The sequence below is a fragment of the Callospermophilus lateralis genome, chromosome 15 (assembly GCF_048772815.1).
Source record: "Callospermophilus lateralis isolate mCalLat2 chromosome 15, mCalLat2.hap1, whole genome shotgun sequence".
NCBI lineage: Eukaryota > Metazoa > Chordata > Mammalia > Rodentia > Sciuridae > Callospermophilus > Callospermophilus lateralis.
In genome coordinates, this window is record NC_135319.1 from 87211407 (window position 1) to 87236745 (window position 25339).

Consider the following 25339-nt stretch of genomic DNA (forward strand, 5'->3'; position numbering starts at 1 on the left):
TCCCCTTTTCTTGTCCCTCAGGCTCATGGATTGGGGCACCTCCATGGTATGTTGACCTGTGATTGGCAGGCGGCCACACATACGGTCAGAGTGACACCCACTGGCCCAGCACCTATCACTGGCCCCTGTGCTTTGGTTGCTGTCAACTCCTGGGCCCTTTCTGGGGAGACCAAGAATGCCCAGCAGCCTGAAGGCTTTGGGCAGCTCTGGCTCCCAAAACACTAGTGTGAGAGTGAGAGAACTGGATCAGGCCCTGGCTCTGCTCATCCCGGCTGAACCTTGAACCTCTGAGCCAATTTTCACCTGTAAGATGGGAGTAACTGCTTCTTCCCTGGAGGATGTACAGAAAAAAATGGGTGTGAGACTCTGAATGCTGTACTTGGGACCGTGCCACAGAGGAAAGTGGCCACCTACACAAGGGGGTGGGTGAGCAAGTAGGGTCCCTGGAAGGGTGCAGGGACAGGGCTTGGCCCAATGAGGCCTGGGGACCTGGGCAGTCAAGGGATGCACCCTCCCCTTTCACAAGGGATGTGTACATTCCAGGATCTGTTCCTAGGGTCTCCACCCAAGTCCAGGGCCCTCAGCAGTCCCTAAGGAGGCCTCTCCCTGCCAGAAGGTGGTCTCCATGCCACTGGGCTGAATATCTTGGAAAAAAGTGTCCTCACTCATGACGGTCACATTAGGGTAAAGCCCTTTGCAGAAAAGAAACCCTCCTCTGAGAGGCAAACCTAGCTTTTAGATGTCATCAGACCAAATTCACCACTTCCTTCCCGGCCAAGATGGGTTGGCGGCAGGGGTGTGGCGGCCAGGATTTCCTGGGCCCTCAGTCAGGCCTTGGGGTGATCCCAGTGGCAGTCCCTTGGTAGCTGGAGGTTGGCATGGGCGCTGGCTCCCCTCCTGCCAAGATCCATGAACTTTTCTGTGTGCGAGGCCAGGGAAGAGCCCAGGAGCACCGTGGAGGTGACCAGGGTGTTACTGTGGCCCACAGACCCACTGGGGCTCCCCATGATCCCTGGGATGAGGTCCTACCTCCTCAAATGGTTTGTCAAGATGAGCACACCCAGAGGTACTCCTATGACTGGGGCTCCTCCTCCCCAACCTACGTGTACCTACAGCCCCCTGACTTTAGGACACAGCCCACGGCCCATCATCCATGAAGCCTCAGGCAGGGCTCCACTGGCCTCTGTACCTCGTTGGCATTCACCAAGGCCTCAGGACATCTAGTCAACAGGTATCTCCTGGGGGCTCCAGTCCCTAGAACCCAGCCAGAGAGTGACTCTACCAGGAGCCTGGGCACCTCCTTTGTTGGCAGGAGTGACCTTGAAATGGTACATGGCTCTCACGGACACCCTGGGGCCACAGCACTGGGCAGGCAAGAGGTGCGTCCTCCATCACCCAGCTGCCCCAAGTACTGGGTCAGAGTGTACACATACCATGCTCTCTCCACTGGTACCAGGCCAGGCCAGACAGGATACAGGGCAAGTCCCCAGAGAGCCGAGGGCAGGGTACAGCCAGGGTCCTGCTCTCACCAGTGTGATGCTTCTACTGGAGGCCGGGACAGGGCTGAGGTACTGGCTATTCTGCCACAGGGTTGAACAGGATCGATGGGCATTGGTTTGGGAAGGTGTCCAGGCAGAGGAACAGTCAGGGAGGCATGTGTACCCAAGTGGAGGAGGAGGGAAGAGAGGGCACGGGCCTGGAGGTCCCCTGGGGTAGGGCTAGGCCTGTACTCGGGGCCAGAAGGCAGTTTCTCTGTGTCCACCAGGTACGGCTTCAGGGCTTCAGAGAGGTCCACTGACTGCTGTTTGGATAAGGGGCTTGTTCCCCAAGTGCAGTGTGAGAGGTGCTTGTAACTTTCAGAGGTGCGGCTTAGTAGCAGGTCACTGGGTGCTGCTCAGGAAGGACTCCTGTGGCTCCCGAGGGACCCTGAGTTTGTGTTTTCAAGCATGGCTTGTTAGAAAGCCCGAGCCCTGCCATGATGCCCTCTGTTTCAGTCCCTCAATAGGGGCCTAGGCAGTGGCCTGGTCTTGGGCTTTCAGGCTCCAAAATTGAACTAAATAAACCTGTTTATAAAGTGGCCTAGCCCCAGGTATTTTGGTATAATAATGAGAAATGGGCTAATATTCTATCAGACTGACCCTTCTATCTCTGTTTTCAGGCCCAGTGATGAGTACCATCCAGAAGTGAAGGCTGACGGGTACGTGGACAACCTTGCAGAGGCTGTGGACCTGCTGCTGCAGCATGCGGACAAGTGACAGCCTTCAGGGAGGGCACAGCCTCCTTCCATTACTGTCCCTCCTCCCCCAGTACTCAGGACACCCAAGTCCCTGACAGCCCCACCCTCTGCCCTCTTTGAGGGGAAGGCCCTGCTGGGCTACCTTGCTCCTGCACAACAGCCAACCAGCCCGTTCCTCAGCCCCTCTCAGCCATGCTTCCCTGGGCTCTTGGGCAGAGGTTTGCTCATGACCCACATGATGTGCTCGCCTGCCTGGCCCTGCCATGCCTCCAGAGAGTGAAAGTCCTCTGAGCAGGGCTAGAGGCTCTCTCTGGGGTTGTCCTGGATTCATTCATGCACCATTCACACCTGGCCACTGAGTGCAGTGAGCTCCACCTAGCTGGGTGTAGAGGATGTTGCCCCTTCACCAGGCTCTCTGCAGCCAAGTGAGGAGCCTGGAGAAAAACCAGGGGCCTCCTGGGCACATCAAGCAGCTCAGAGCTGAACCAGCCTGCCTAGGCCTGCTGGGCACCCCACCTAGGGCCAGCCCACAGCTTTTCCTTTCCCTGCAAGTCACACTGCAGATAGGCTGGGGGTAGCTCCCAGGGGCACTTTGAAGGGTACCATACTACAGAGGTTAAGGTTGCATACACAGAGGGTACTCTGGACCAGACTAGACAGAATGAACTAACGGCTCAATAAACTTGGCCTTGAATAGCAGCCTTTGACTCAGGCTTTGACTACCACAAAGAGCCCTGTGGGGAGAGGGTGGGTGCCTGGGTGGAGTCTCATGCACTAATCCCTGGTCCTGCCCTGAGCTGGAGCCACTGAATGTCAGAGGGGCAAAGGCTGCTATGAAACCCTCACCTGTTCTTACCCCTTTAACAGATGAGGAAACTGAGGCTCAGAGGGGACAGTGAGCTGTCCTTAGCCACACCTGGGAGATGATAGGCCAGAGAAAACTCTAGTAATGCCTTCCAAATTAGCTCCTTCTACACTGCTGCAATAGAATATCTGAGGCAGGCTTACTTTTATATAAGAAAAGAGGTTTATTTAGCTCAGTTTGGGAGCCTCAATGACATAGTATTGGCATCAGCTAGGCTCTGGTAAGGACCTCATACTATCTTGGCAGGAGCATGTTCAGGACCATGAGGAGGTCACATGGAAGGAAGCTAGAGAGATCAGGATTCCATAATCCCTTCCAAGGCCATGCCCACAATTGGCCTAAGGACCACCCACGAGGCCCCAATTTTAAAGGCCCTAATACCACCCACTAGGGCTCAGGCTGTCAAACAAGGAATCTTTGAGGAAAACTCAAATATCTCAATCACAGCCTTTACTCAGAGCAGCCTGAGCCTGGTGGTGGAGAGAGCCCAGGGAAGCAAGCCTCCCCGCAAAGCCTCCAGGACAAATTCACTCTTAAACTAAGTTTCAGGTTTAAAAATCAATAAGCTGAGTGGGTAACTTGATTGTTGTTTCTCCCCCAATCAATTCAGAAGCCAGTGATAAATCTTGGGAGATGACTTCAAATAAGAGAAGCCAGGGATCCCCGTAAGAGGACTTGCGTTAGACAAAGGCAGACAGTGATCAAGCATAGCAACCAGAAACCAGAGCCCGAGTCTCCGGCACAGCAGCTGGGAGCCCAGGGCCTTGCCCACCAGGCTGGCAACCATTCAGTCAGGATCAGAAGATGGTGGCAGAGTCTTTTCAAGATGAGAGGCCACTGTCCAGGGCAGTGTCACTGGCATTTGAGGGGGGCGCCTTTGGACTTTTCGTTGGAAAGTCCGCAGCCAGCCGGCTCCCTGCTGGAGCCCCCATGGCCACCTGTCAGAGTGGGAGGAGGCCAGCAGCGGGAGGGCGAGCGTGGGCTGGGCCTGCAGCACGCTGTGAACACATTCTGTGGAGTTTGGGTTTCCTCTTCTCTCATTCTCAGGGCCTTGCCTCGCCTGCTCTCCTTGGTAGGAATTCGCAGCCCGGGCAGCGCCCTCTAGAGGAGGGAGGCTGGTCTGTCTTACCAACAGCTGAGCCTCTTTCAAGTGGCTGCCCAGGAGTGGGGTGCAGAGAACCACCACCCGTGGGGCTGCAGTAGGCAAGAAGTGGTGTTGTCACTACCAGCATTTTCCAGATAAGGCTGCCGAGGTACAGAAGATGAAGTGACAAGCCCGAGGGCCAGCAAAAGAGGCACAGTGGAGACTGGAGCTCCAATCAAGGCCTGGCTCCTCGTCCCATGCCATTTCTGGTGATTTCTCAAGTGCTACCCCAACTCTTCCTGAAATTCTCCCGTGGGGATGGCCTGTGGTGACCCCAGGGCTGATTTTCCAGCAGAGCCTATGCGTGGGTATCTTCTCTCTCCAGATGAACAATTCTGGGGGTTGGGGTTCAGTGCTACCTGTGGGGAATCATGTAGTCCTAAGCCTTGTTTACTTCATCTGTTAAATCCCTCAACAGGATTTACCGTCCCCTCTGGAGCAGATGGCCCCTTGTCCCGCTGCTTAAAAGTGACAATGCTGCCCAGAAATGACGAGTGACCCCCCCCCTTGGGTCCCTTCAGTTACCAGCCTTGGGGGGTATAGCAAGGGGGCCTGGCCCTGGCTACTGCAGGCCCTCCCTCTATTGCCCCCGCCCAGCAGATGGGTCAGGCAGGCAGAAAGCCTCCTACATGCTCACCTTAGGACAGAAGTGGGGCCAGGAGAGCCAGCAAGAGCTCATGGGTTCACCTCCCATTCCAGCGTGATTGGCAACAGCTTCTCCTCTCTGGAAATGAATATACTGGGCACTTTGCATTATCTCTCTTGAGTTTTGACTTTTTAGATTATAGATTTCTTATAATATGTATTGTTTCTAACAGAAAAGCATAAAAGAAACCATAAACCACCTGGAGCCTGGCCACTGTCCCAGCGGGCATTTCCTCCAGCCAGCCGTCCATACCCTGTCCAGTGCAGCAGGGGTTTTCATACTTTTTCAAGGTCGAGAAGCCTGCTCAAAAGGTGGGCACACACCATGTCCCATCAATGGACCTTACTTACATCAGGTGTATCTATGCGCTGGCCTGGCTTGGGGACTGCAGAGGGGTAAGGCCCCGATGCCAAAGCAGAGGGTAGAGCTGCTACCCTGTGAGTCCTAGAGCCTGTGCGGGGGTGGTGTCCCACTCTAAGCAAACTGTGAGGTTCAGAAGATGGCCTGGGGGAGGCTCTAGGGTAGGGAGTGGGGCAGCCATAGATGGGCTAAGCTAAGCTGGAGTGAGTGTTGTGTTATAGAAGGTGACCACACCTGTCCTCAAGGCTGCCGACACCCTGAATCTCCTAAGCTTGGTTACCTGGTCTGAGAGGCCAGGCAGAGGACTGGGTGCCCACACTGTGCTGAGCAGCAGAGGCCTGAGCCCTACAGCTATTGATGAGAGCAGAGGCCCTCGGCTAGAAGCCCAGCCTGTGCCATCCCTGGGCTACCCTGCTGGACAGAGGCAGACTGGCCACACAGGGTGCTGTAGAGTCCAGGCCAGGTCAGACTGGAGGCTCCCTGGTGGCAAGGCCCAATGCACATTGCTGGCACCCCTGCCTCTCAGCAAGGTTGGAACTACTGAGGGCTATTTCCCCTCTACCCGCCCAGCTCTGTGGCTCCTGGCTGGACTTGTCTACCTCCAAACATGCACACACACTGCTCTGGTGCTAGCCCACCAAAGAGCCTGCAGCCCTGCTCCACTAATTCTCCCACAGTGGTCCTGCACTGGGACCCCTCCTTGGCTGTGTGACAGATCCCAACTCTGAAGTGTGGAGGGAAGAGAAGGGAACAGCCCATGCCCCTGATAGCATGGAGCTAATGCTCCGTGGCAGAGGGAAGGAGGGCCTACCCGTTCTCCACACCCAAAAGAAACTACACAGCTGTGCCCAGGCAGTTGGGTATGAACCAGGAAGCTTTATTTACACAGTAAAAGTAACAAGCAAATTCCTGAGACTAGAGCGGCTCTAGTGCAAGACAGTTATGGCCTGCACAGGGAGGATAGGCTGCGGTGGATGGCGGTGGGGGACAGACCCAGCACCCTCTGTACACTGTGGCCTTGCCCCAGCAGGGGCCTGGCCCAGCAACCCACTGGTCGCCACACTTCCTGAAGCTCTGCAACACCAACACCGCGGGGCTGGTCGGGAAAAAGCACAACCCTAGCACAGACCAGATGCCACCTGTCACCCGAGCCCCGGACATCGCCCTCACGTACTGACATCACAATTCATTTGCCAACAAGACTATGCTAGAAGGTCAGACTATCCTACCTAGGCTACAAGAGCTCCATTTCGGTCTGTAATTTTTTAAAAAAAAACATCTCTAAAGAGGCATGGTTTCCCCTGGCTGGTGCCATGGAAGGGACGTGACTGCAGCATGGCTGAGGTGGGGTGTCACGCCATGGCCTGCACACGGTAGTGTGCCCTCCAGGGCTCCCCGAGCCCCGGCACCTGGCTGGGTGGCACCATCCCAGGTGGTGATGTCACAGGTGGTCGTGGTTCAGCTGACCACCCCTGGCCACAGAGCACATATGCCTTTAACCTTCGGCGGGAATGGGCGCAGGATCCTGGGGTGTGCGGACTGCTATGGAAGCTTGCCGGGGCAGGCAGTGCCCTGAATGCACCTCGGCCACATCCGAGCGTGGAAAATCACCCCCCTCTGCATTAGGAGACCCTACTGGAAACTGGGGTTTGTTTTCTTTTTAATGTGGACTTTTCCTTTATTGAAATTTTCTTTCAGCATACAAATTCACAAAACTTTCTGCTACAAAAATTTTGTCGAAAAGTAAGGCTTTCTGAGGATGAAAATCCGTATGTATGGTCAGGACAAGCTCCCTGGGGACCTGCATGCATCTGCCCATGGACTCTGGGCCAGGCTGCAGCCCACCACCTGCGAATAAGGCAAGAGGGTGTGCGGTCATGTAAACAGTGAGGCTGCAGCCCTGAACCCAGGCCTGGTGCTCAGGCAGACGGCAGCTCCTGTCAGTCCAGTGGCTTTTGCAGTGAGTGGGGTGTGCCACATGACAGGAAGCCCCTCTTCCCACCAGCCTTGCTGGAGCCCAGCCCTGCTCTCATCCTTTGGGGCCTTCTGAGCAGGCAGGCAACCGGGCACAGCCCACCTTCCAGGTCCTGCACTTCTTCTGCCTCTGTGTGGAGGCTGGAATCACACACAGGCCTGATGAAGGTAAGGCTCCTGCTGCTGCTGTTGCTGGCCACCATGCTGGTGGGAGGGACACCCACCACCCTTGAGGACAACCACAGGGGGGCCAGATGGAGCCTCCGAGGTAAACCTCCCTCCCAACAGCTCCAAGATAGAGAGTCTGGGGCCAGTGGAGTAGGGCAGAGGAAAGGCCTTTGAGCTATGTAGCTGCTAAGAAAACAGGGGGGCACCTTCTAGGTGGAACCTGCTCTGCCCAATCGTAGGCAACCAGAATCCAACTGAAGGCCTTCCTTCAAGCAAGGACACCTACCATCTCCTCCCCTAACTGCAGCTAACTGCTGCTATCATGAGCTTAGGCCAGGGGCTTTGGTAGGACAGAATAGTCAGGAGGGATGAGGAGACTGGAAAGGGCCAAACCCTATCCTGGGATAGGGTCATTTCTGCCTGGAAGTGGCTTGGGGGGAGGTGGGAAGGATGAGGCTGTGACTCAGCAACTCCACTGCTTGCCTTTCTGCCATCAGGCCTAGGGTAGGGGCAGGCAGGATGTGAGGACAGGCCACCCCCCTACAGCCCTATGACACACACTTGCCACCAGGTGCCTCCTGTCCTGGCCCTAAGGAAAGGCAGCTGGGAGCCACTCCCTGACTTAACGTTGGCTGGCCCTTTGTGGGGGAAAGGAGTGGGAACCCTGCCTCTGCCTTCCACAGGAAGGGCGTGTTCCAGGGTGGCCACCGTTGGTATGGCCACTCCAGATACTAGAACTTCCCATCCTGGACTTTCTGGGGACAGGAGGCTCTGGCATGTGCTCTCCTTGGTCTCTTGACAACTACCCACCACCTCTAGGGCTGCTCTGAGAAGACAAGGCCTCAAGGCTGGCCACATAGGGATCAGGCACGATGCCCTTGTCCACTGAGCCACGACTCTCTGGTTTGGCTTTCCAGCGCCTCCGGTAGGAGTGACAGCGAACCCCCCCCCCCCACACACACACACACTGCCCCACCCAGTGCCACCATTGCGCTGGCCAGCCTGAGACTGCCACAGGGCTCTGAGGGCCATTGGGGTAGGGGCTTCCTGCAAGCATCCCGTGGCTGATTTGATGCCAACTATACAACAGAATTTGAGCCACCACCCTTTGGATGTAAGTAAAAAGTGAAGGTTTAAACAAAGTTTCCCAAACAGGGTCTTTCTTTAGGAGAAAGGTGAGAACCATAGGACTCGACCTGCAGAAGTGAGGCGTTCGCTCATCCACGAAGATGAGCAAAGGCAAAGTGACTACAAAAGTGCCTGTGATCGTGTCGGTGATCTTGCGAGAACATGTCAGCTATTTTTAGCCTTATGGGAAAATGAGCCACTTGCTCACAAGCCAGCCCACTTGCTCTTGTCTGCGAAAGATGCCAAGTTTGCTAAAAGCCAGATTCCCAGAGTGCAGAGCCTGTGGGGTCTGCAAGGCGGGCTAGGGAGCTGCCTGAGTGCAAATCCTTGGGGAGCGGTGCCGGGAGTGAGGAGCCACGAAGCAAGCGAAGCAAGCTGGGCCATGGCTGGGCCTGCCCTGGAGGGGCGGCACCCAGCCTGGGCTCCCACAGTGGACAGATGTCTTGAGGCGGGCAGTGTACATGGATTAAAGCCAGAGTGCCCATGAACACATGAGAATGTGCTAGAAATACTGCAGGGGTTTACAGACCCCCATCCCAGGCCCCATGGAATGGCCAGCTCGTAGCTCCTGACTCCTGAGGACACTGCTAAGAGGCCATGCTTGTGTCATGTACCACTGCCCTCACCTGAATGAGGGAATGGGAGCCATGGGGAAGCCTGCCACGGCAGCCCCTGCGGCAGTGGAGCGCGGGAGGCTCTCCAGGCCACAGGTGGGGTGAGTGGGTGTCTCTTCTGGCCAACAGATCCACCATCCCCATCCAGCGTGGACGGCCTCTAACAAGCACCCAGAGTTGTTCCCTGGCCTTGAGCATGAACATGGCTTCCCTGCTCGGGGGCCATACCAGCCCCCACATGTGGGATTAAGGCCAAGCGGCTCTGGTGTTTCTACGGGAGGGGGTGTCTCCCGAACCTTCCCGGACCTGGGGCGGGGAGTCCTGGGAGAGAAGGCACGGAATAAACTGAGTAAAAGAAGCTGTGGGCCAACTCCCAGAGTGAACGTGAGTGAGGCCAAGAAGGACCAGGACATGGCCCAACGGATCCTGGCCCCAGCCCATGCCTGGCTCCCAGCGTCCCCACCCAAGGGATGCAGCACAGGCCCAGCCCTGTCCAACACCCCCAAGAAACAAGGCGGAAAAGACCAAACCAAAAAGCTGCTCTGTGGGCTACAGCAGTTCCGTGGACCTGGTGGCTGACGTGCTTAACAGCTGGGGAGACTGACACGTCCCACTAGAGGCAGGACCAGGTCACCTTCACAGAACGTGGGGAGGTGGTGGGCAATCTCCCTGGGACCCAACACCTCTCAGGAAGCTTTTGTCAGGCCCAGGAGCTGGGCTCGCCCTGCGAGTGTCCACCGAACACCCAGAGGGGGGCCCATTGATTCTAAAGCACCCCCATCCTGGACCAGGGCCCAGGGTGCCCTCAGTTCTTCTCTATCTGCTCGATGTCCAACTCGCCATCCAGGGAGCAGAGACTGTTCCTGGCAGCTCCGCGGTCCCTCCAGGCTGTGGCCAACTCCCCCTTTCTGTTGCAATCTTCATCCAGGGCACAGCCATCTGACTCCTCGCAAGACAGGTCCTCCTGGAAGGTGAGGTGATCGTCGAAGGAGTGGGGAGGAGGCTCAGGGACCGGGGTCCCAGCAGGGGTCCTGCCCCCTGGGCTGGAGGCTGAGGCAGAGAGCAGGGCGGTCCAGGACCGGGTGCTGCTGACATGGAGGGCGAAGGGGCTCTGGGGGCTGCAGTCCTCCATCCCTGTACTCAGGCAGCTGAGGCTGCTGAAGGTCTGACAGTTCTGTGGAGGGACAGACACACAGGTTACTGAAGGGCGTGTACCCCTCCTGGAACCCAGGATCATATACCCCAGAAGCTGGGCTAAAACCTAGCTGGCACTTGGTCTGCCAGGCTACAGCAAGACCACTGGATCCTGGACTCATTCATGAAGACACAGCCCTGGTCAGTGAACACTCTGTGCTAATCAGGAAATGCAAGATTCAGCTCTTTCCCTATGTAACTGGCAAAAAGCAGAAACAAGATGGTACCCAGTTCCGCAGTGAAATAGGCACACTCATCACACTTCAGGTGTGGCCTCTCCAAAGGGGACCTGGCAGGAATGCACTTGAGTCCTTACCTGGCCACTTTACTTCAGTTGTCCCACCATACCTGGAACTGGTTCCAGGAACCCCTTCTCAATGCTCAAGTCCCTTATTAAATAATGTTGTATTTGTACAGAACCTGCACACATCCTCCCATGCTTAAAATCATCTCTAGATTACTTACAATGCCCATTGTACCATAAATGCTGTGTAAAGAGTTGTTCTACCATATTGTTTAGGAAAAAATGACAAGAAGTTTGTACATGATCATTACAGATGTGGTTATTTAAAACATATTTTTGATCCAAGGTTGGTTGAATCTGAGGAAGCAGAACCCATAGATACAGAGGGGTGACTGAACTAGAATTTTTATCTTAAGACAACTACTTAAAACATGTACAAAGACTCAGCAACAGTGCTGGATATTGAAGCCAAGGCCTTGAGCACCTAGGAGCACACTCTACCACTGAGCCACACCCTCAGGCCTGACACGAATGCTTTTAGTCACTGCAAAATGAAAAAGAGAGTCATCCAAATCCCCTGCAAGGATGGTCAAGTAAAGTATGCATTTTCAGACAGGAATCACTGTACAGCCGCCACACCAGACAGGGCAGGAGGGAACTTACTGACACATAGCCATGCTCATGGTGACAGGCCTACGTAACACAGCAACCTTACCAGGCCACACTGCTGCACACAGGGGCTGGAATCCCACCACCCAGCTCCCATGGTCTATAGGGTGAGATAGGACCTTGACAGGATGAGCTGCTGTTATCAGAATCATCCAGGCATCTTGTTCTAGAGTTCTAGGCCCTGCCTGGAGGTGGAGATGCAGCATCTCTGGAGAGCAAGGGCCCTCTTGGCCTTACACAGGCACTGGGGTGGGGGTAAGCCACTTACTGGCTTTCTTCTCCCTAGGGACAGATGCTTGGTCCAGCAGGAGAAGGGACAGAGGTGTGGCAGTGAAAAACATCCCCAGCTTAGCCCCAGATATTCCCAACAGGACCCACAGCCACAGGTCCCTTAGATGGAGTGCCACAGAACAGCTATGCACACAGGTAAAGGAGAGGAACTACAGGCTTTGGTATCTTCGTTGTACCCAGGGACTTGGAGTACCTGTCACTTCTTGTGCCACACACATGCCAATGCCAAGAGTACAGACCTGTCTCAAGGGCCCTGGTCCTTTTAAAGCCCAGTGTTTGTGTGTTTCTTTGAAATCAAGATGACCACCAGCTGTCACAGCAAACAAGCTGCTGGAGCATCTTGGCAGATAGAGAATAAAAGGCACTCCCCCTGGAGGAAGGCAGCTGCGCCTGCGGGGTTGCTTGGTGCTCCTCAAAGCTCAGAGGAAATAAGTCGGATGAGTTCACTTCTCTTGGAATCTTTCAATAAATGGGAAAGGTAAAAGAAGAGGTTCTAGGGGCTCAGCACTGGATCTAGGAGAGAAGGGCTGGGTTGCCAGCTGCAAGCCCCTGGAAACTGATGCAGCCTCCGTGTGCAAAGCACATTCATTCCCCTCCACAGTGACACTTCCAGGTCAAGTAAACCTGACACCTGGCAGAGCGGAGGCTTCACACGCCTGTGAAGGAAGGATCTCTCTTGGCCAGCCTGAGCAGGACAGGGCCCAGCCTGAACAGTCTCAACCCACGTGACCTTGGCCTTGTTGAGCCAAGCTCCTGGCTGGAGAAAGCCCTGGAGTAGGGCCAGGATCAGTCAAGGGAGCAGGAGCCCAGGGAGCCAGACCTGCTCTTTCTCATCGCAGGCTGAGCAAGAATAAACATCAACAATATTCAGTCCAGGCCCAAGTGTCTTCAGTGACCTGCTATGGGTGACACGGCTCTGACACCACCATGGGTCTCACCATGTCTTTTCAGCGTGCAGATGCCTAAACACACGCCCTGTTCTCCACAAGATGGAATGTAGACAAGGCAGGCCGAGGGCAAACCTGACAGAGACAGCTCCACGCTCAGCACTGGCTCCACCCTCCCCACCTCCTGCCTGTCTTGTCCAGCAACCCCCTGAGAAGCAGCGGCACGTCCTGACTTTATGCATGTGGTCTGAACATGTGTGTTCCACATCCTCACTTTGATGCCTCATCCTCATGCACAACATGAAGATGCAGGGCCTTGGGAATGAGGGTCACAAGGGTGGCGCCCTCATGAGTGGGATCAGGACTCTGATAAAAGAGACACGTGGGAGCTCATGGGTCCCTCTGCCATCTGAGAGCATGGTACCTCCCCACACTTGTAGTCACAATCACGGATTTCCTGGCTTCTAGAACTAAAGGAAGAAATTTCCCTTGTTCTTCAGTTCCTTGCTCTCGTCTTGTTAGAGCAGCCTGAAACGACTAAGACCCATGTCAATACTGGCCACAGCACATAGGAGGGTGCTGGGGACCCCTTTTTGCTGGACCTAGAGAAGGCCGAGTTCAGACAGGCTGTTATAAATGCAGACTTCACCCCACATGGACCCCGGCTTCAGATCCCAGCCTCTGAGCTATGGCCTGTCTGAATTCAGATACGGGTAGCCAAGGACATCCAGGGCCACCCTTGCCCTAGCTATCTGAAATAATGGGCCCTTTTTGCTCTGCAGCAGGATGAGAAGTCATAAGGTTAAGGTGGTGAGTCCTGTCACAAATACCATGGGATACATGCCTCCCCCCACACCAATATTCCTCAAAGGTACCTGTCCCTCGGCCGCAAAGCCAGGTGTCACTTTGAAAAATCTGTTGACACAAAGCTCAGCCATTACAGCCATACCAAGCTCCACCACTGGTTGCCCCACCTGGTAGCCTGTCCCACCAGTTAGGGAGGTACGTGACTGCCGCAGTGGGACAGTGTACGTGCTGCCCAGAACCCCATTCCCAGGGAGCCAACACCGACAGACACCTGAGCACACTCACACCCAGGTTTGCAGCCACCTGGGCCCACTACTTCCCCAGGCAGGGGCCACCCAGCCTCCCAAGAAGCTTAGCCTGTTCTCATGAAGCTGCATGAGCCTGATGGAGGCCCAGAGGCCTCAAAAATGTTTGGGGTAAGTTCAAAGTGCCACATGAACACATCATTCCAAGGTGAAATTGCTGCTCTGGGATAAAATGTCACTCACCTGCCAACTTCTGTTCTCTTGAGGCCCAGCCTGGCCCAGGAACAGGCCATCTACTAGGGCACAGGCCTGCCCAGATCTCAAAACCCAGTGAGAACAGTCCGTGTGGCCTCAAATGAGTGGCCAGAGACCTTAACCCCGTTTTTTGCAAAAGGCAGAAAACAGCAGCCTGATGGAGGGGCGACTTTGGAATGAAGGCCCTGTGAGCTGATCTTTCCACTAGACCCACCAAAGCTTGACCTTAACCAGCCAGGACAGAGACCAGGGCCACTCCTGCTGCCCTAGCCAGGCTCTCCAGTTCAGCCTACCCAACACTCCGTCTCCTCTGGGCTTCCCAACCCTTCTCTGGAGAACTTTTTTGAGCAGATGCTTGTTGTGCAATACCCCTTCTGCTCCTGGCTGGGCCCTGGGACAGACAGAGGTGTCCTGGGCCTTATTTCCAGGTGCAAGTTGAACCCGCTTCTTAGGAAACACATTAACTCAGCAGATACTTGGCTCTCTGTTGCAGCTGGTACAGAGTCATCTGCCCTGCTGAGTCTCGGGACCATGGAGCAGGCATATCAGTGGGACTCTAGAAGGACCTTCTGAGCTGCAAAAGCATGTTTCCTAAGTAGGGACCCAGAGGGGCAAGGTCTGGGTGGGGCAGGGAAGAACAGCAGAGCTCCTTCAGGGAATGATGGCTGGGTGCCGAGAGGCTCCCAAACCTAAGATTCTCATCTTTATACACAGGATCAGGTGTCCAAGGGCAAGGGCAGGCTGGCTGGTCAGTGACATGTCTGAGCATGCAGCACAGCTCCCCCTGGGTTTTGGTTTCACGTGGAGAGCTGGAGGAGGAGGACTGGAGGAGGAGGGCAGGGAGCATAAATTCTATCAGAAGCAGGACTGTCATCCCTGGCCTAGCTGCTTCCAGAGTTTGTTTCGGAAACAAAGCAAATGAGTGGTAAATCAGGGGCTGCTGGATCCCCTCATCCACAGAAGCCCCAACTCACTAGCCATGAGTGATGGTGCTGGGTCCACAGCTATCCCTTCCAGAAGTGTTCTGGGCTGGGAAGCCTAGGAGGTCTACCTATAGGGGCAGCCCTGGTCAATGACCAGTTCGGGTGCACATGCTGCCCTTCACTGTGGGCAGGATCACATCCCAGGTGCCAGCCACACTCCCAGGCACCAGGCTGAGGCCCACCTTCTGCTGTGCTTGCCTCTCTGCTTGGCTTCACCCTGTCCCGTGGGCACCCCTGCCATACCTCTGGGCTTCTCCCCAGAGCCTCCCTCCCTCCATCTCTTGCCCAACAATCCCTGGCTCAGGCTCTGCTCCTAGAGACCCTGCCGCCTGCCGAAGGCAGCAGTCAAGGTGCTCCACATGCTAATGTAAGGCCTGCATCTCCCTGCTTGCCAGTGCTACTGTTCTTTTAAGGACAGAATACTTAGCCCTGGGCAGAGACCGACCACGGGCTCTGTCAGGAGTCCAGTTGTTCACACATGTTGCTGGGGACACCATTCTTTCGGAACAGTGTCCACATGAGACTTCCTCTCGGCCTCTGTGACAGACGTGTCTCCCAGGCAAGTGTGTACTCCCCTCTCTCAGACCAGGAGTGCCAGCCCCTCTGCAGCGCTGCTCTTCAAGGCTGGCACATTCGCCGCTCTTTTCAATCCATCTCTTTTCTTAATCCAACCTCAGGGACTATTTTGTCATGTAGGTCTTAAGCAGGGCATCAAGAGGCCCAGCCCACAAGGCAGGGTGGGAGCCTGGCCCTAGCTGGCCTTGCCGTTGCCCTGCTGGACACTGCTGGGCCCAAGGCTCTGCCTGAACACAGGCATTTCTTCCCCAAATAGACACACACGAGAACAGAACCGTCCAAATGTTGAGAAAATACGAGGCCCTGAGAATGGATGGCCAACAGCCTGGAAACGTTCTCAGGCTCATCTGCGCTGGGCTGGCACGGAAACAGGCAAGACAGCGAGGCATGTGGTTTCCTGGGGTGTTTTTTCAAAAACTATCTCAGAAAAGAAAGAAAGGCATGTGCATACTTTTGGCCTATCTTTAACCCATCTTTGGTAAATCTGAATTTTGCAGGAAGGCTGTATTGTCCCACAGGAAGCTAGTGCCCCCCACCCCCTGAGGCCAGAGGGTCAGGTGGCGGGCTTTGCTCCAAGGCTGCCTTCCCTGCCCCATGTGGGTCTGGTGTCAGGTGCTGGAGAGCACAGCAGCTCTTCTCCTGTGCTGCGGGCCCTGCCTTCTGGGCAGCTGACTTCACTACTTCCTGTGTTGGGAGGTCAGCTGTTGCTAGAATCTGTGTTGATGCCCACTCTTTAAAAGGGGCAGCATGCTCAGCCCATCTCTGTGCAGTGTCATCTCTGGGCCCTGCTGAGCCTGGACTGCCTCCTCAGCCTCAGAAATGAGGGAAATACTGGCTGCAAAACCCAGATGGGGGAAGCCCTGTTACGAAGGCCTGAAGATAGGAAATAAAGTCCTGGGGGTTTGGAGGCCTCTTGGGCCTAGGCAGCACCATCACTTTGGCACTGAATATCCCAGGTTCTTCCAGATCACAGGTTCTAGAAGCAAATGGCTCACTGGGAACAATAAATACATGCCAGGCAGAAGGTACTAGTGTGTGTGGGGGGGTCCCTGCCTTCCTTCTTTGCTTCCTCAATTCAATTCTGCAGAGGCCATCACCTGTTCACCAAGCACCTGCCATGGGCGGAAAGACTGTGGCCACCCCTCCTAGATGCCAGACCAGTGGGGGACACACTATAGAGAGACTGTCTCAGCGTAGGCTGTTCAGGCCCATAGGGCAGGAACATTTGTCTCTTCTTACAGAAAAGGGAAAAGGCTCAGAAGAATAGTGAGGCTTGAAATCTCCAACATCACCTCCGGGTATACAGGTCTAGGTAGTTCCAGAAGAGGGATGCCACCCTGACAGTCACGCTGAGAGGAGACACCAGTTTGGGGTTCCCCTCCAGGACTCCCCCGACCCAGCCATCCTTGGCCTTGGCTGCCCCTACTCTTTTGGCCCTCCTGGGCTGCTGTGATGCTCGGGTGCACCCTCCCTGCTGTGTTCTCTGGGCAGGAACCCTGCCTCTGGTAATTCTAGAGGCCTTGGGTCCAACTGGAGACAAGGACTATAAGGAAAATGACCCATGGCCTCAAGAGGCCAGGGTTGTCATTTTGGGGGACATTCCCAGGCACAGGCACCCAACAACCTGGGCATCCAAAGACCAGACCAAGGACTAAAAGGCCAGGCTGCCACCTCCTGTGCCAGACCCAGGAGGGTAACGTTTGGGTTCCAGAAGACCCTCCACTGTCACCAGCCATCCCTGTTCTTCATAATAGGGACCTCAAAAAGCAAACTAGCTGGCTTAGACAGGTGTCAGAGGTCACTATAGTGACACACGCTGGACTAAACCTTTGTGACAGGCCAGAGCCTGGTCCCACCCCAGCCACCTCACTGCCCTCCACATGTGCTCTAGCACCTTCTCTGACATGTGAACTCCTCTCTTCAGCCAGCCCTGCTGGCAGCCCAGTCCATGTCCCCTTGTTCACTGGCAGACTCCTTCCCAACCTCCAAACCCAATTGCCCATCTTTCCCGTTGGAAGCAGCCTCCAGGTCCCCATTAGGCATATAAGGAGCCCTGACCGTGAACCCACTGCCCAACTCAGGGACTTGTTCACAGCGGGGCTCCTGTGGCCTGCACCCCAGGATGCTGTGCTAGTGCCCACATCAGGCCCAGAATGGCAGATGGCTGAGTCCAAGCACCAAGGGTGTGAGGCCCATGCCAAAGGCCTCCCGGAGTGTGGCGATTGTTTCTGCGGAGCGTATTCTGGCCGCAAACACACAGCACAGGGCTTGCGCAATCTCTTTGCTTGCCACTTGGTGTGAAGAGAATTCTTTGCCTAACAAAAATCAAAGGACCTTTCCAAAGCACACAGGGCTCTGGCAGGGGACCAAAGCTAATGCTCCTGAGCCCACAGTTCTCAGGGTAGAACCGGTCAGCAGGACACGGGTGGCTTCTGCAGTAGGGCTGGGGGCACAGAGGTGGTTCCAGCGCCCTCAGAGGGGATGGTGACCACTGGTGGTGTTCAGCCACCTGGAGCTGGGTGTTCCACAAGCCACATAAAGAGGCAGGGCTGTTAAGAACTAGGGTCCCCTTGCCCCACTTCTGCAGCCCCACATCTCCATTCCAGATGCTGGCTTCCATGAAGGACATTGGAGAATGGGAATCCTTTGTGGAAAAGTGAGCAAATCACCACCTGGTTTAGTCATCTCATTTTGCAGATAGGCAGACTGAGGCCAAGGGAGAAGGACTTGTCTCAAATCTCACTGCTAGGAAATCAGATCTCACAACTTCCTGGCCATGCTCAGGACAGCATGCAGCCCTCAGGCCGCAGACAGTAGTGGAAATGGTTGCACAGGCCTGGACTGCAATCCCAGCTTGCTAAGCTCGCTGGGACCCTGGCAGATCATTCAACTTCTGAGCCTTAGTTTCTCATTTGCACCAGGCTAATAAGAGCCCCTCCAGTAAAGCCACAGTCTCACCTATAGGATTGTGAGGGAGACCACGTGTGAAGTGTGCTGCTGGCCTGAGCTCCCGCCTTCCCACTCACCACCTCCCCTCTGCACAGGGCTTGGAGGGCACCCAGCAGCGCACAGCAAAGAGGTCCAGGAGCCTGGCTTTGGGTATAGAATCTAATCTCAACTGCCCTAGTTTCTAACAAAAACCTACTTTCAAGAGCAAGAAGACAGGCCAGCAACACAAAAGATAAAATATCTAGAAATACATCTATAAGAACTCACAAAACTAATAAAAGAAAATCCTACAGAATAGCAAGGGAGGACTATACACACATACACATCCTAGGTAAAAGATGGGAAATTCTGTCTGTTAAAGGAATGAATTCTGAAATCCAAGCCCAACCAAAAATGTCAACAGCACTTCCAACCCCAGTGGTCTTAAGACAAGTTGCTTTGTTTCAAGTTTTTAATAGAAAAATAAACAAGTGAGATTCGTCAGGAAAGTTCTATGAAGAACAATAAAGAAAGACTAACCCTAGAAGAGTAGCCTATAACCATATAACATGTTAAAACCTATTATGAACTCTCAATAGTTAAGTGCATATTAGTACTTGTGTACATAAAGAGGCTTATGAAATAAAAGAGAATGCGCTAAAACAGACCCAAATCACTTAATAAAAGCATAAAGGTGGACTATCAAAGAAGAGAGAAAAAGAAAGAATTTTCAGTAGAAGGCAATGCCACAAATAGGTAGAAAAAAAGGTTGGCTCCTTTTTTGGTCTTTATACCATTTACAGAATAACCCAAAGACCACAATTAAAAAACCATAAAGGAACCAGAAGGCAACAGGAGAATTCCTTAAGTTCTTGGGGTAGAAAAGCCTGTTTAAAACTCAAAATCCAGAGCCATAAAAGAAATAATTAATCAATTTGATAAAAACATATACATGTCAAAAGATGCCAAAAGCACACTGGTGTAGTCACTGTGGAGAACAGCAGGGCAGGTTCTCAAAATGCTGAACATGGTTACCACGAGACCCAGCAATTCCACTCCTATGTGTGTGCCTGAGAGAAATGGAAACATATGCCCATTTGTACACAAACATTCCTGGCAGTACTATTCATATCAAAGGATAGAAAACCCCAAAGGCCATTATCAATTGGTGAGCAGATAAATAAAATGTAGTATTATCTGGTCACAGAAAGGGATGCCATACTGACATGTCACAGCACTGATGACTCTTGAAAGCATCATGCAAAGTGAAAGACGCCAACACAAAGGCCACATATTGTGATTCCATTTACATGACATTCCAGAATAAAGAAATCCATAGACAGAAAGCAGACCAGTGGTTGCCAGGGGCTGGGGAATGACTGCCAATGGGTACAGGGCTGCTTTGGGGGTGATAAAATGTTCTGAAACTGACCGTGGTGATGGCAGTACAGCCTTATTAATATCCCACAAACCACTCAATTGTGCTCTTTAAATGGGTGGATTGTGTGGTGTATGGACCATACCTCAATAAAACCCAAGAATGCCAAAAATAAGAGTCAGAAAACAAATAAAAAATTACAAGTAAATATCTATAATTCACACCACAGGCAAAATTAATTTCCCTAGTAAACAACCGAGAGGAAAAAGACCCATGGTTCCATTTCTTTTTTTAAAGGATAAGTAAAGAGAAGACATAAATATATGAAAAAATACTTAACTGATCAGAAAAACACAAACTAAAAGGACAGAGAGAAACCCACTTTTACCTACCTGCTGGCAAAAATACAACGTCCGGCCAGCTCAGTTGAGGGGATGGTGGGAAACGGACCACTCAGATGGGCTGACCGATGCTCCTGCAATGTGGACCAGGCAAGATGACAAGCCTGTGACCTGGCAAACCCACAGGGGGGACATACCCCACAAGGGGCATGACTGCCCATATCCAAAAGAACCACGGGCACTGCGGTTCACTGCTGAGGAGGACTGGCAACAGCAGGGGTAAGTGGGGCTGGGGCGACAGAGCCCTTCCTCCCACTACCAGCCTGCAGCTAGGAGAGAGGAGCAGCCCGCGACTGCCACAGAAACGCCCATGTGTCACCGGGCAGGAAAGCAAGGCTCCGACAGGTATGGCAGCAAGCAATTTTTTGTATATTAAAAAAAAAAAAAAGAGAACAAAACAACAATCCAAATTCCCTTTTGCTCAGATTTACATACAGGAAGGAATATGCTATAGTTGGGATCTTAATGTCTCCCAAGAGCCCAGTGTAGAAGGCTTGGTCCCCAGTCTACGGCACTATGGGGAGGTGGCAGACCCTTTAGGAAATAGGACCTAGTGGAAGGAAGTTAGATTGTTGGGGCCCTGCTCTTAAAGGGGGTGTTGGGGCACTGGCCCCTTCCTGTTTCTGTCTTTTTTTTTTTTTTTTTTTTTTGGTACCAGGGATTGAACCCAGGGGCACTTAACCCCTAAGCCTTTTTTTGTATTTTATTTAGAGACAATCTAGCTGAGGCCCTCGCTAAATTGCTGATGCAGGTTTTGAACTCATGATCCTCCTGCCTCAGCCTCCCAAGCTGCTGGGAACACAGGTACGCGCCAGGGCGCCCCGCTTCCTGTTTCTCTCTTTTGCTTCCTGGTCAACACGAGGTGAGCAAACCTCTGCCATAGACTTCCACTAAGATGTACTGTGCTGATGCTACAGGCCCAAAGCAGCAAGACTAAGTAACCATGAGTCAAATAAGTCTTTCCTTCTTACAAAAGGTTATCTTGAGTATTTCTGTCATAGGGATAGAAAACTGACTAACACAGAGAGTAAAAACCAAGTCATGAACCTGAGGCTGTGGGGGAAGTGAGATGGGGGTCAGGGTTTACTCCCGTGCTACTCCAATTTTCAAACATGTGATGTGCTATCCAAAAATAAAATACATGGACCTATGTGTGCAAACATTTATTTCAAAGAGGAGGGGACACACTAAGTTAGAAATGAGAAAAGGTTAAAATCTTCAAATGGTGACTTGTATTTTTCAAAAGAGAAGCCCTCACCCCATTTGCATATTAAGACTTTCTGGGGTTGGGGTTGTGGCTCACGGTAAAGAGCTCGCCTAGCGTGTGTGAAGCCCTGAGTTCGATCCTCCACACCAGGTAAAAATAAATAAAATAAAGATATTGTGTCCAACTACATCTAAAAAATAAATACAAAAAAAAAAAGACTTTCTGATGTTTCTTTTCCACACTTCTCTTTTTTCCTGATTGATAGGAACAAAGCTTTTGCATTTTTTTAAAATCACACTCTGAAAAATTATGTAGGCAAAAAATCCTACCAGTCCCAATCACCAAATTAAACCTGAGTTTCACACAAGCTTGGAAGAAGAAAGCGTTAGAAAGGGGTCAATCCCCAACTGGCAGTGGCCACACGTGCAGACCTCTGTACCACGCGGTGGGCAGCCTCTGAAGATGGCTGTTGGGCTTTCACAGACCCCAGGAAGGAGGATCCCTGGAACCCCTTGCAGTTGTGGAGGGTCACAAGCTATTGCCACCTACCTGGCGCTGGTCTGGGGCTTCTTGCTCTAGGCAAGAAGACCCCAGGCCACACTGCCTTGCTTCATTCCAAGAAGCCAGTGTCCTCAGGGAAAGGAGGAGGCCGCTCCTATCACAAATGGCTCTAGGAAGACTAGTCTCTGAGTAGCCTTGGTGGCTGCAGAAACACTTTGCACACACATTGTTGACACTAGGGCTAGATGGTATAATTATGGTGCAAGTGAAGATGGAACCCCAATTCCACCTGTCCTATCTCTATACCTGGGAGATGAGATGCACAGGCCAAGTTCAAAGTGTCAGATTCAGCTAGATTTCCTTTCAACTTGGCGGGAGAGAACTCTCCTTTCCTCCCAACAGTAAAATATAAATCATGAAGAAAAGGCAAACCCTGCAGATGCATAACTGTATAACTGATCTGCCTCAACAGGTCTCAGCTCAGAAAACTCCAGAAGCAACAGTCACCTCAACCTTTCACAGGCAGAACTTTCCAGCTGGCCAAGTGTCCGCCCCCCCCCACAATCAAACATGGAGTCTCAATACACCTCTGGGGGCGTTGAACAAACCTTGCTCCTCTCTGGGTCTTCATCTGCCCTCTACTGAGAGTGGTCCCCAGAGTCACCCTTATGGCCTCACAGCAGCCTGCAGATGGTGGGAGGCAAACAAACAGGCTCCTAGGGCAGCTGGTTTCTGACTCTAGGCTACCGTGTACTAGGTGTGGCCTGGGAAAGTCCTGCCTGCTCTGGGCTCAATTCCATAGTAAGAGAGTCGTGGGCATGAGGCTCAGGTGGCCCCACCCTGCCCTGAGAGGCTGCTACATGGAGACCAGCTGTGATGAGATTTGAGGCCTGGCAACAAATCCAAATTGGATCTGTGCCACTGGCAGTCATGGCACTAAGCGGCCATCTTCAGGCCAGATTCTATCTTGAGCTCCAGACCCAATGGGTACATGTGTCCCGGCAGATGTCCCACGGGCCTCTAGCTCAGTGTGTCTCCAACCTGATCCAGCACCTTCCCCCCAAGCCTTCAGAACAAGAGCAAATGCCTCACTGCAGGCCCACGGCCCATTCCTGCCTCACCACACACTCCCGACCCACGCAGCCTCCTCGGTTCACGATGAGCTCTCCCGTGGGTGCTCTCCTGGGTCAGGATCACCACACCCCACCCACAATAAACCTCTTTCCCCCTTGAGAAACTGCACATTTCACAGGCCAGTTGAAATGCCCAACCCTGCCCACAAAGCTTCCCTGATACCTCTGCTCTGCAAAAGGAACCCACAACACAATCTGGCTGGAGGGCCCTGGAAAGCTCTGGCCCCTGCCTAAGGACCTCAGCCAGGGGGCCAGCCCTCCACCAATGCACAGAGCAGGGTGATCGAACCAAAGGAAGGCTTAAAATGATGCTCCACGTGGGATGAACCCCACGTCTAACACTGGGACTACAGTTTCCTCGCACATTATGCAATCCACGTTTCTCTTTCCCCATCTATAAAACAGAGAGATAAAATGGCCCTTCAGGGACTGTAAGAAGGCTAAAGTGAGATCACGAATGGTGCCTGGCTCACAGCGGTTTAAATACCACTTGATGGGGCCCAGCTACGCCAAGATGGCTCCAGACCCAATGGGTACATGTGTCCCGGCAGATATCCCATGGGCCTCTAGCTCAGCGTGTCTCCAAGATGGACGGCGAGTAGCCCCAGGTGGAAGCGGAAGCAGAGGCAGGCACCTGCTCACCCCACTCACTGTCTCTGGGAGCAGAAACCCCCAGCATGCTGGGAGGGAGAGGCCATGCTTCCCTCTCTCACTGGCCACTGGAGGCCTGTGGGGGTAACCACAAGGCAACAGCCAGCCAGGCTCAGTGGGCATGTCCCAGTGTGCCCAGGCAGGGCAGATGGCTGTGGACATGCCCTCTGGTGGTGGGTGTGGCAGAACATTCCTGAGCACATTCTGCTTCTCTGGGCTCAGCTGGCTCCACCCACAGAGCCAGAGGTGAGAGGCAGAGGCAGAGCACTCGGGGCCCTGGTGCCCTCTGAGTCCTGGAGGACCTGCTGTAAGATTCCCTTTCCTGGGCTTTATCTGCAGGTCAACAAAATACTCACTTAGCTATGGAGTGGAGTGCGGGAACACCCTAGACTCTTGCCCACCAGGCACCCTTCCTGGAGTGGCCTGCCCCCTCGCCTGGCTAAGTTCCCATTCTCCCACCCGATCCCATGGCCTGACGGGGAGGTCCCAGTGCAGGGAGGTCCCAGTGCAGCCAGCGCTCCTGCGCAGCTGCAGGTGGGGTTCTACATTCTCAGCCAGGACCAGGCTAAATCCACTATAGACCCCAGCAGGAATTGGGGATACCAGGCGGCACCCAGAAGCCATTTCCTTAAAGGGCACCAGAGGTGCCAGGAGATTCCCAAGAGGTTGCCAAGAATGGAGCTCCCTCAGCAGTGGAGGTGGCCCAGGGCGTGCTCTCTGCCTCTGCCCCCTCCAGATCATGAGGGGAGTAGTGATTCTGGCCTTGAGGATACCAAAGCCCACACCACTTGGCAGAACGTGGCCCCCACCTGGAGGCCCCACCATAGGCTCCGGAAGGGTTGGCCAGGGCGGGTCCTCATTGCTTTGACTTTCCCAGGGACACACCTCAACACAACTGTGAACTTCCTGACAGGCTTATTTTTTCCCTTTCTATTTTTTCCCTTTTGTTCATTACTGTTTAAACTTCTGGCAGGATCTACAAACAGCACTCGAATCCCCAGGCATTTAGATGGCCCAAGCAAGCTTGCCATCCAAGGTGGCACACATAAGACATTGCCTGGGGTGGGCCCTGGATGGACCTCTCACCTCCTCCATTCCTTCATCATGCACCCCATGGCAGGCCCCACCAGCTTCCCAACTTAGGCCCAGAGAAGTTGAGGTTGGTTTGGGCAAACTCCCAGCATGGGTCACTGTGTGGGCCATGCTCAAATCTGGATCTATTGCCTAAAGCATAGGTTTTAACCAGCCTCTTCACTCACTGTTAAAAACAGCAGAAATTAAACCTCATTTTTACCTCCTAAGAGTTTTCAGCAACCCTTGCCCACTACTTGACAAAATTTCCAAGGCAAACGGCCCTTGAGCATCATCTCCCCACCAAATGGAGCAAGACAGTGTGGCTCAAAGGAGCCCCCAGGCCACACCTCTGTACAGATGCAATCTCCAGCTTTCCTGCATGGTCTCAGGCCCTCTTCATCTCCCTGACACCCTACACACTCAGAGGTGGGGGGGGGGCTATGTTTGCTCACCAATCACACCTCAGCCCTGCCCAGGATAGGACCAGGCAGTAATTGGGTCAAGGAGGGGGGCAAAAGTGGCTTCTGAGGAATGCTCCGGGCTCCCCAAATCACACTTAAACCCATACATTGCTTCCTACGGAGAACACCAATTCACAAGGCTGAGGTGTCCTCAGCATCCACCAGTCCATTATCTCCTGGTATCTTGCCTTGTTCTGGGAACTACGGGCATTTCTGGGGCTCATTCTTAGGTTCCAGCAGCTGTAGAACCTCAACATTCACTAAATACTTACTCTGAGCTTCAAAGGATTCCCCCACTAAAGCTTCACAGCAACTGAAG

The 25339-nt window shown here is 53.5% G+C and overlaps 2 protein-coding genes across 4 annotated transcripts in view; one reads left to right on the forward strand and one right to left on the reverse strand.

Annotated features, from left to right (window-relative positions):
- The window catches only part of Lhpp (phospholysine phosphohistidine inorganic pyrophosphate phosphatase), a 94741-nt gene extending 91806 nt beyond the window's left edge, over positions 1-2935 (forward strand). The window contains exon 7 of the mRNA XM_077105415.1: positions 2159-2935. Coding sequence (XP_076961530.1) covers positions 2159-2255 — 97 coding nt within the window. The 3' untranslated portion in view covers positions 2256-2935. The remainder of the gene's footprint in view (positions 1-2158) is intronic.
- A 3172-nt stretch (positions 2936-6107) lies between these two features.
- The window catches only part of Fam53b (family with sequence similarity 53 member B), a 125241-nt gene continuing 106009 nt past the window's right edge, over positions 6108-25339 (reverse strand). For all 3 annotated transcript variants that reach the window (XM_077105496.1, XM_077105495.1, XM_077105497.1), the window contains exon 5: positions 6108-10309. In XM_077105496.1, the coding sequence (XP_076961611.1) occupies positions 9941-10309 (369 nt within the window). In that variant the 3' untranslated portion in view covers positions 6108-9940. The remainder of the gene's footprint in view (positions 10310-25339) is intronic.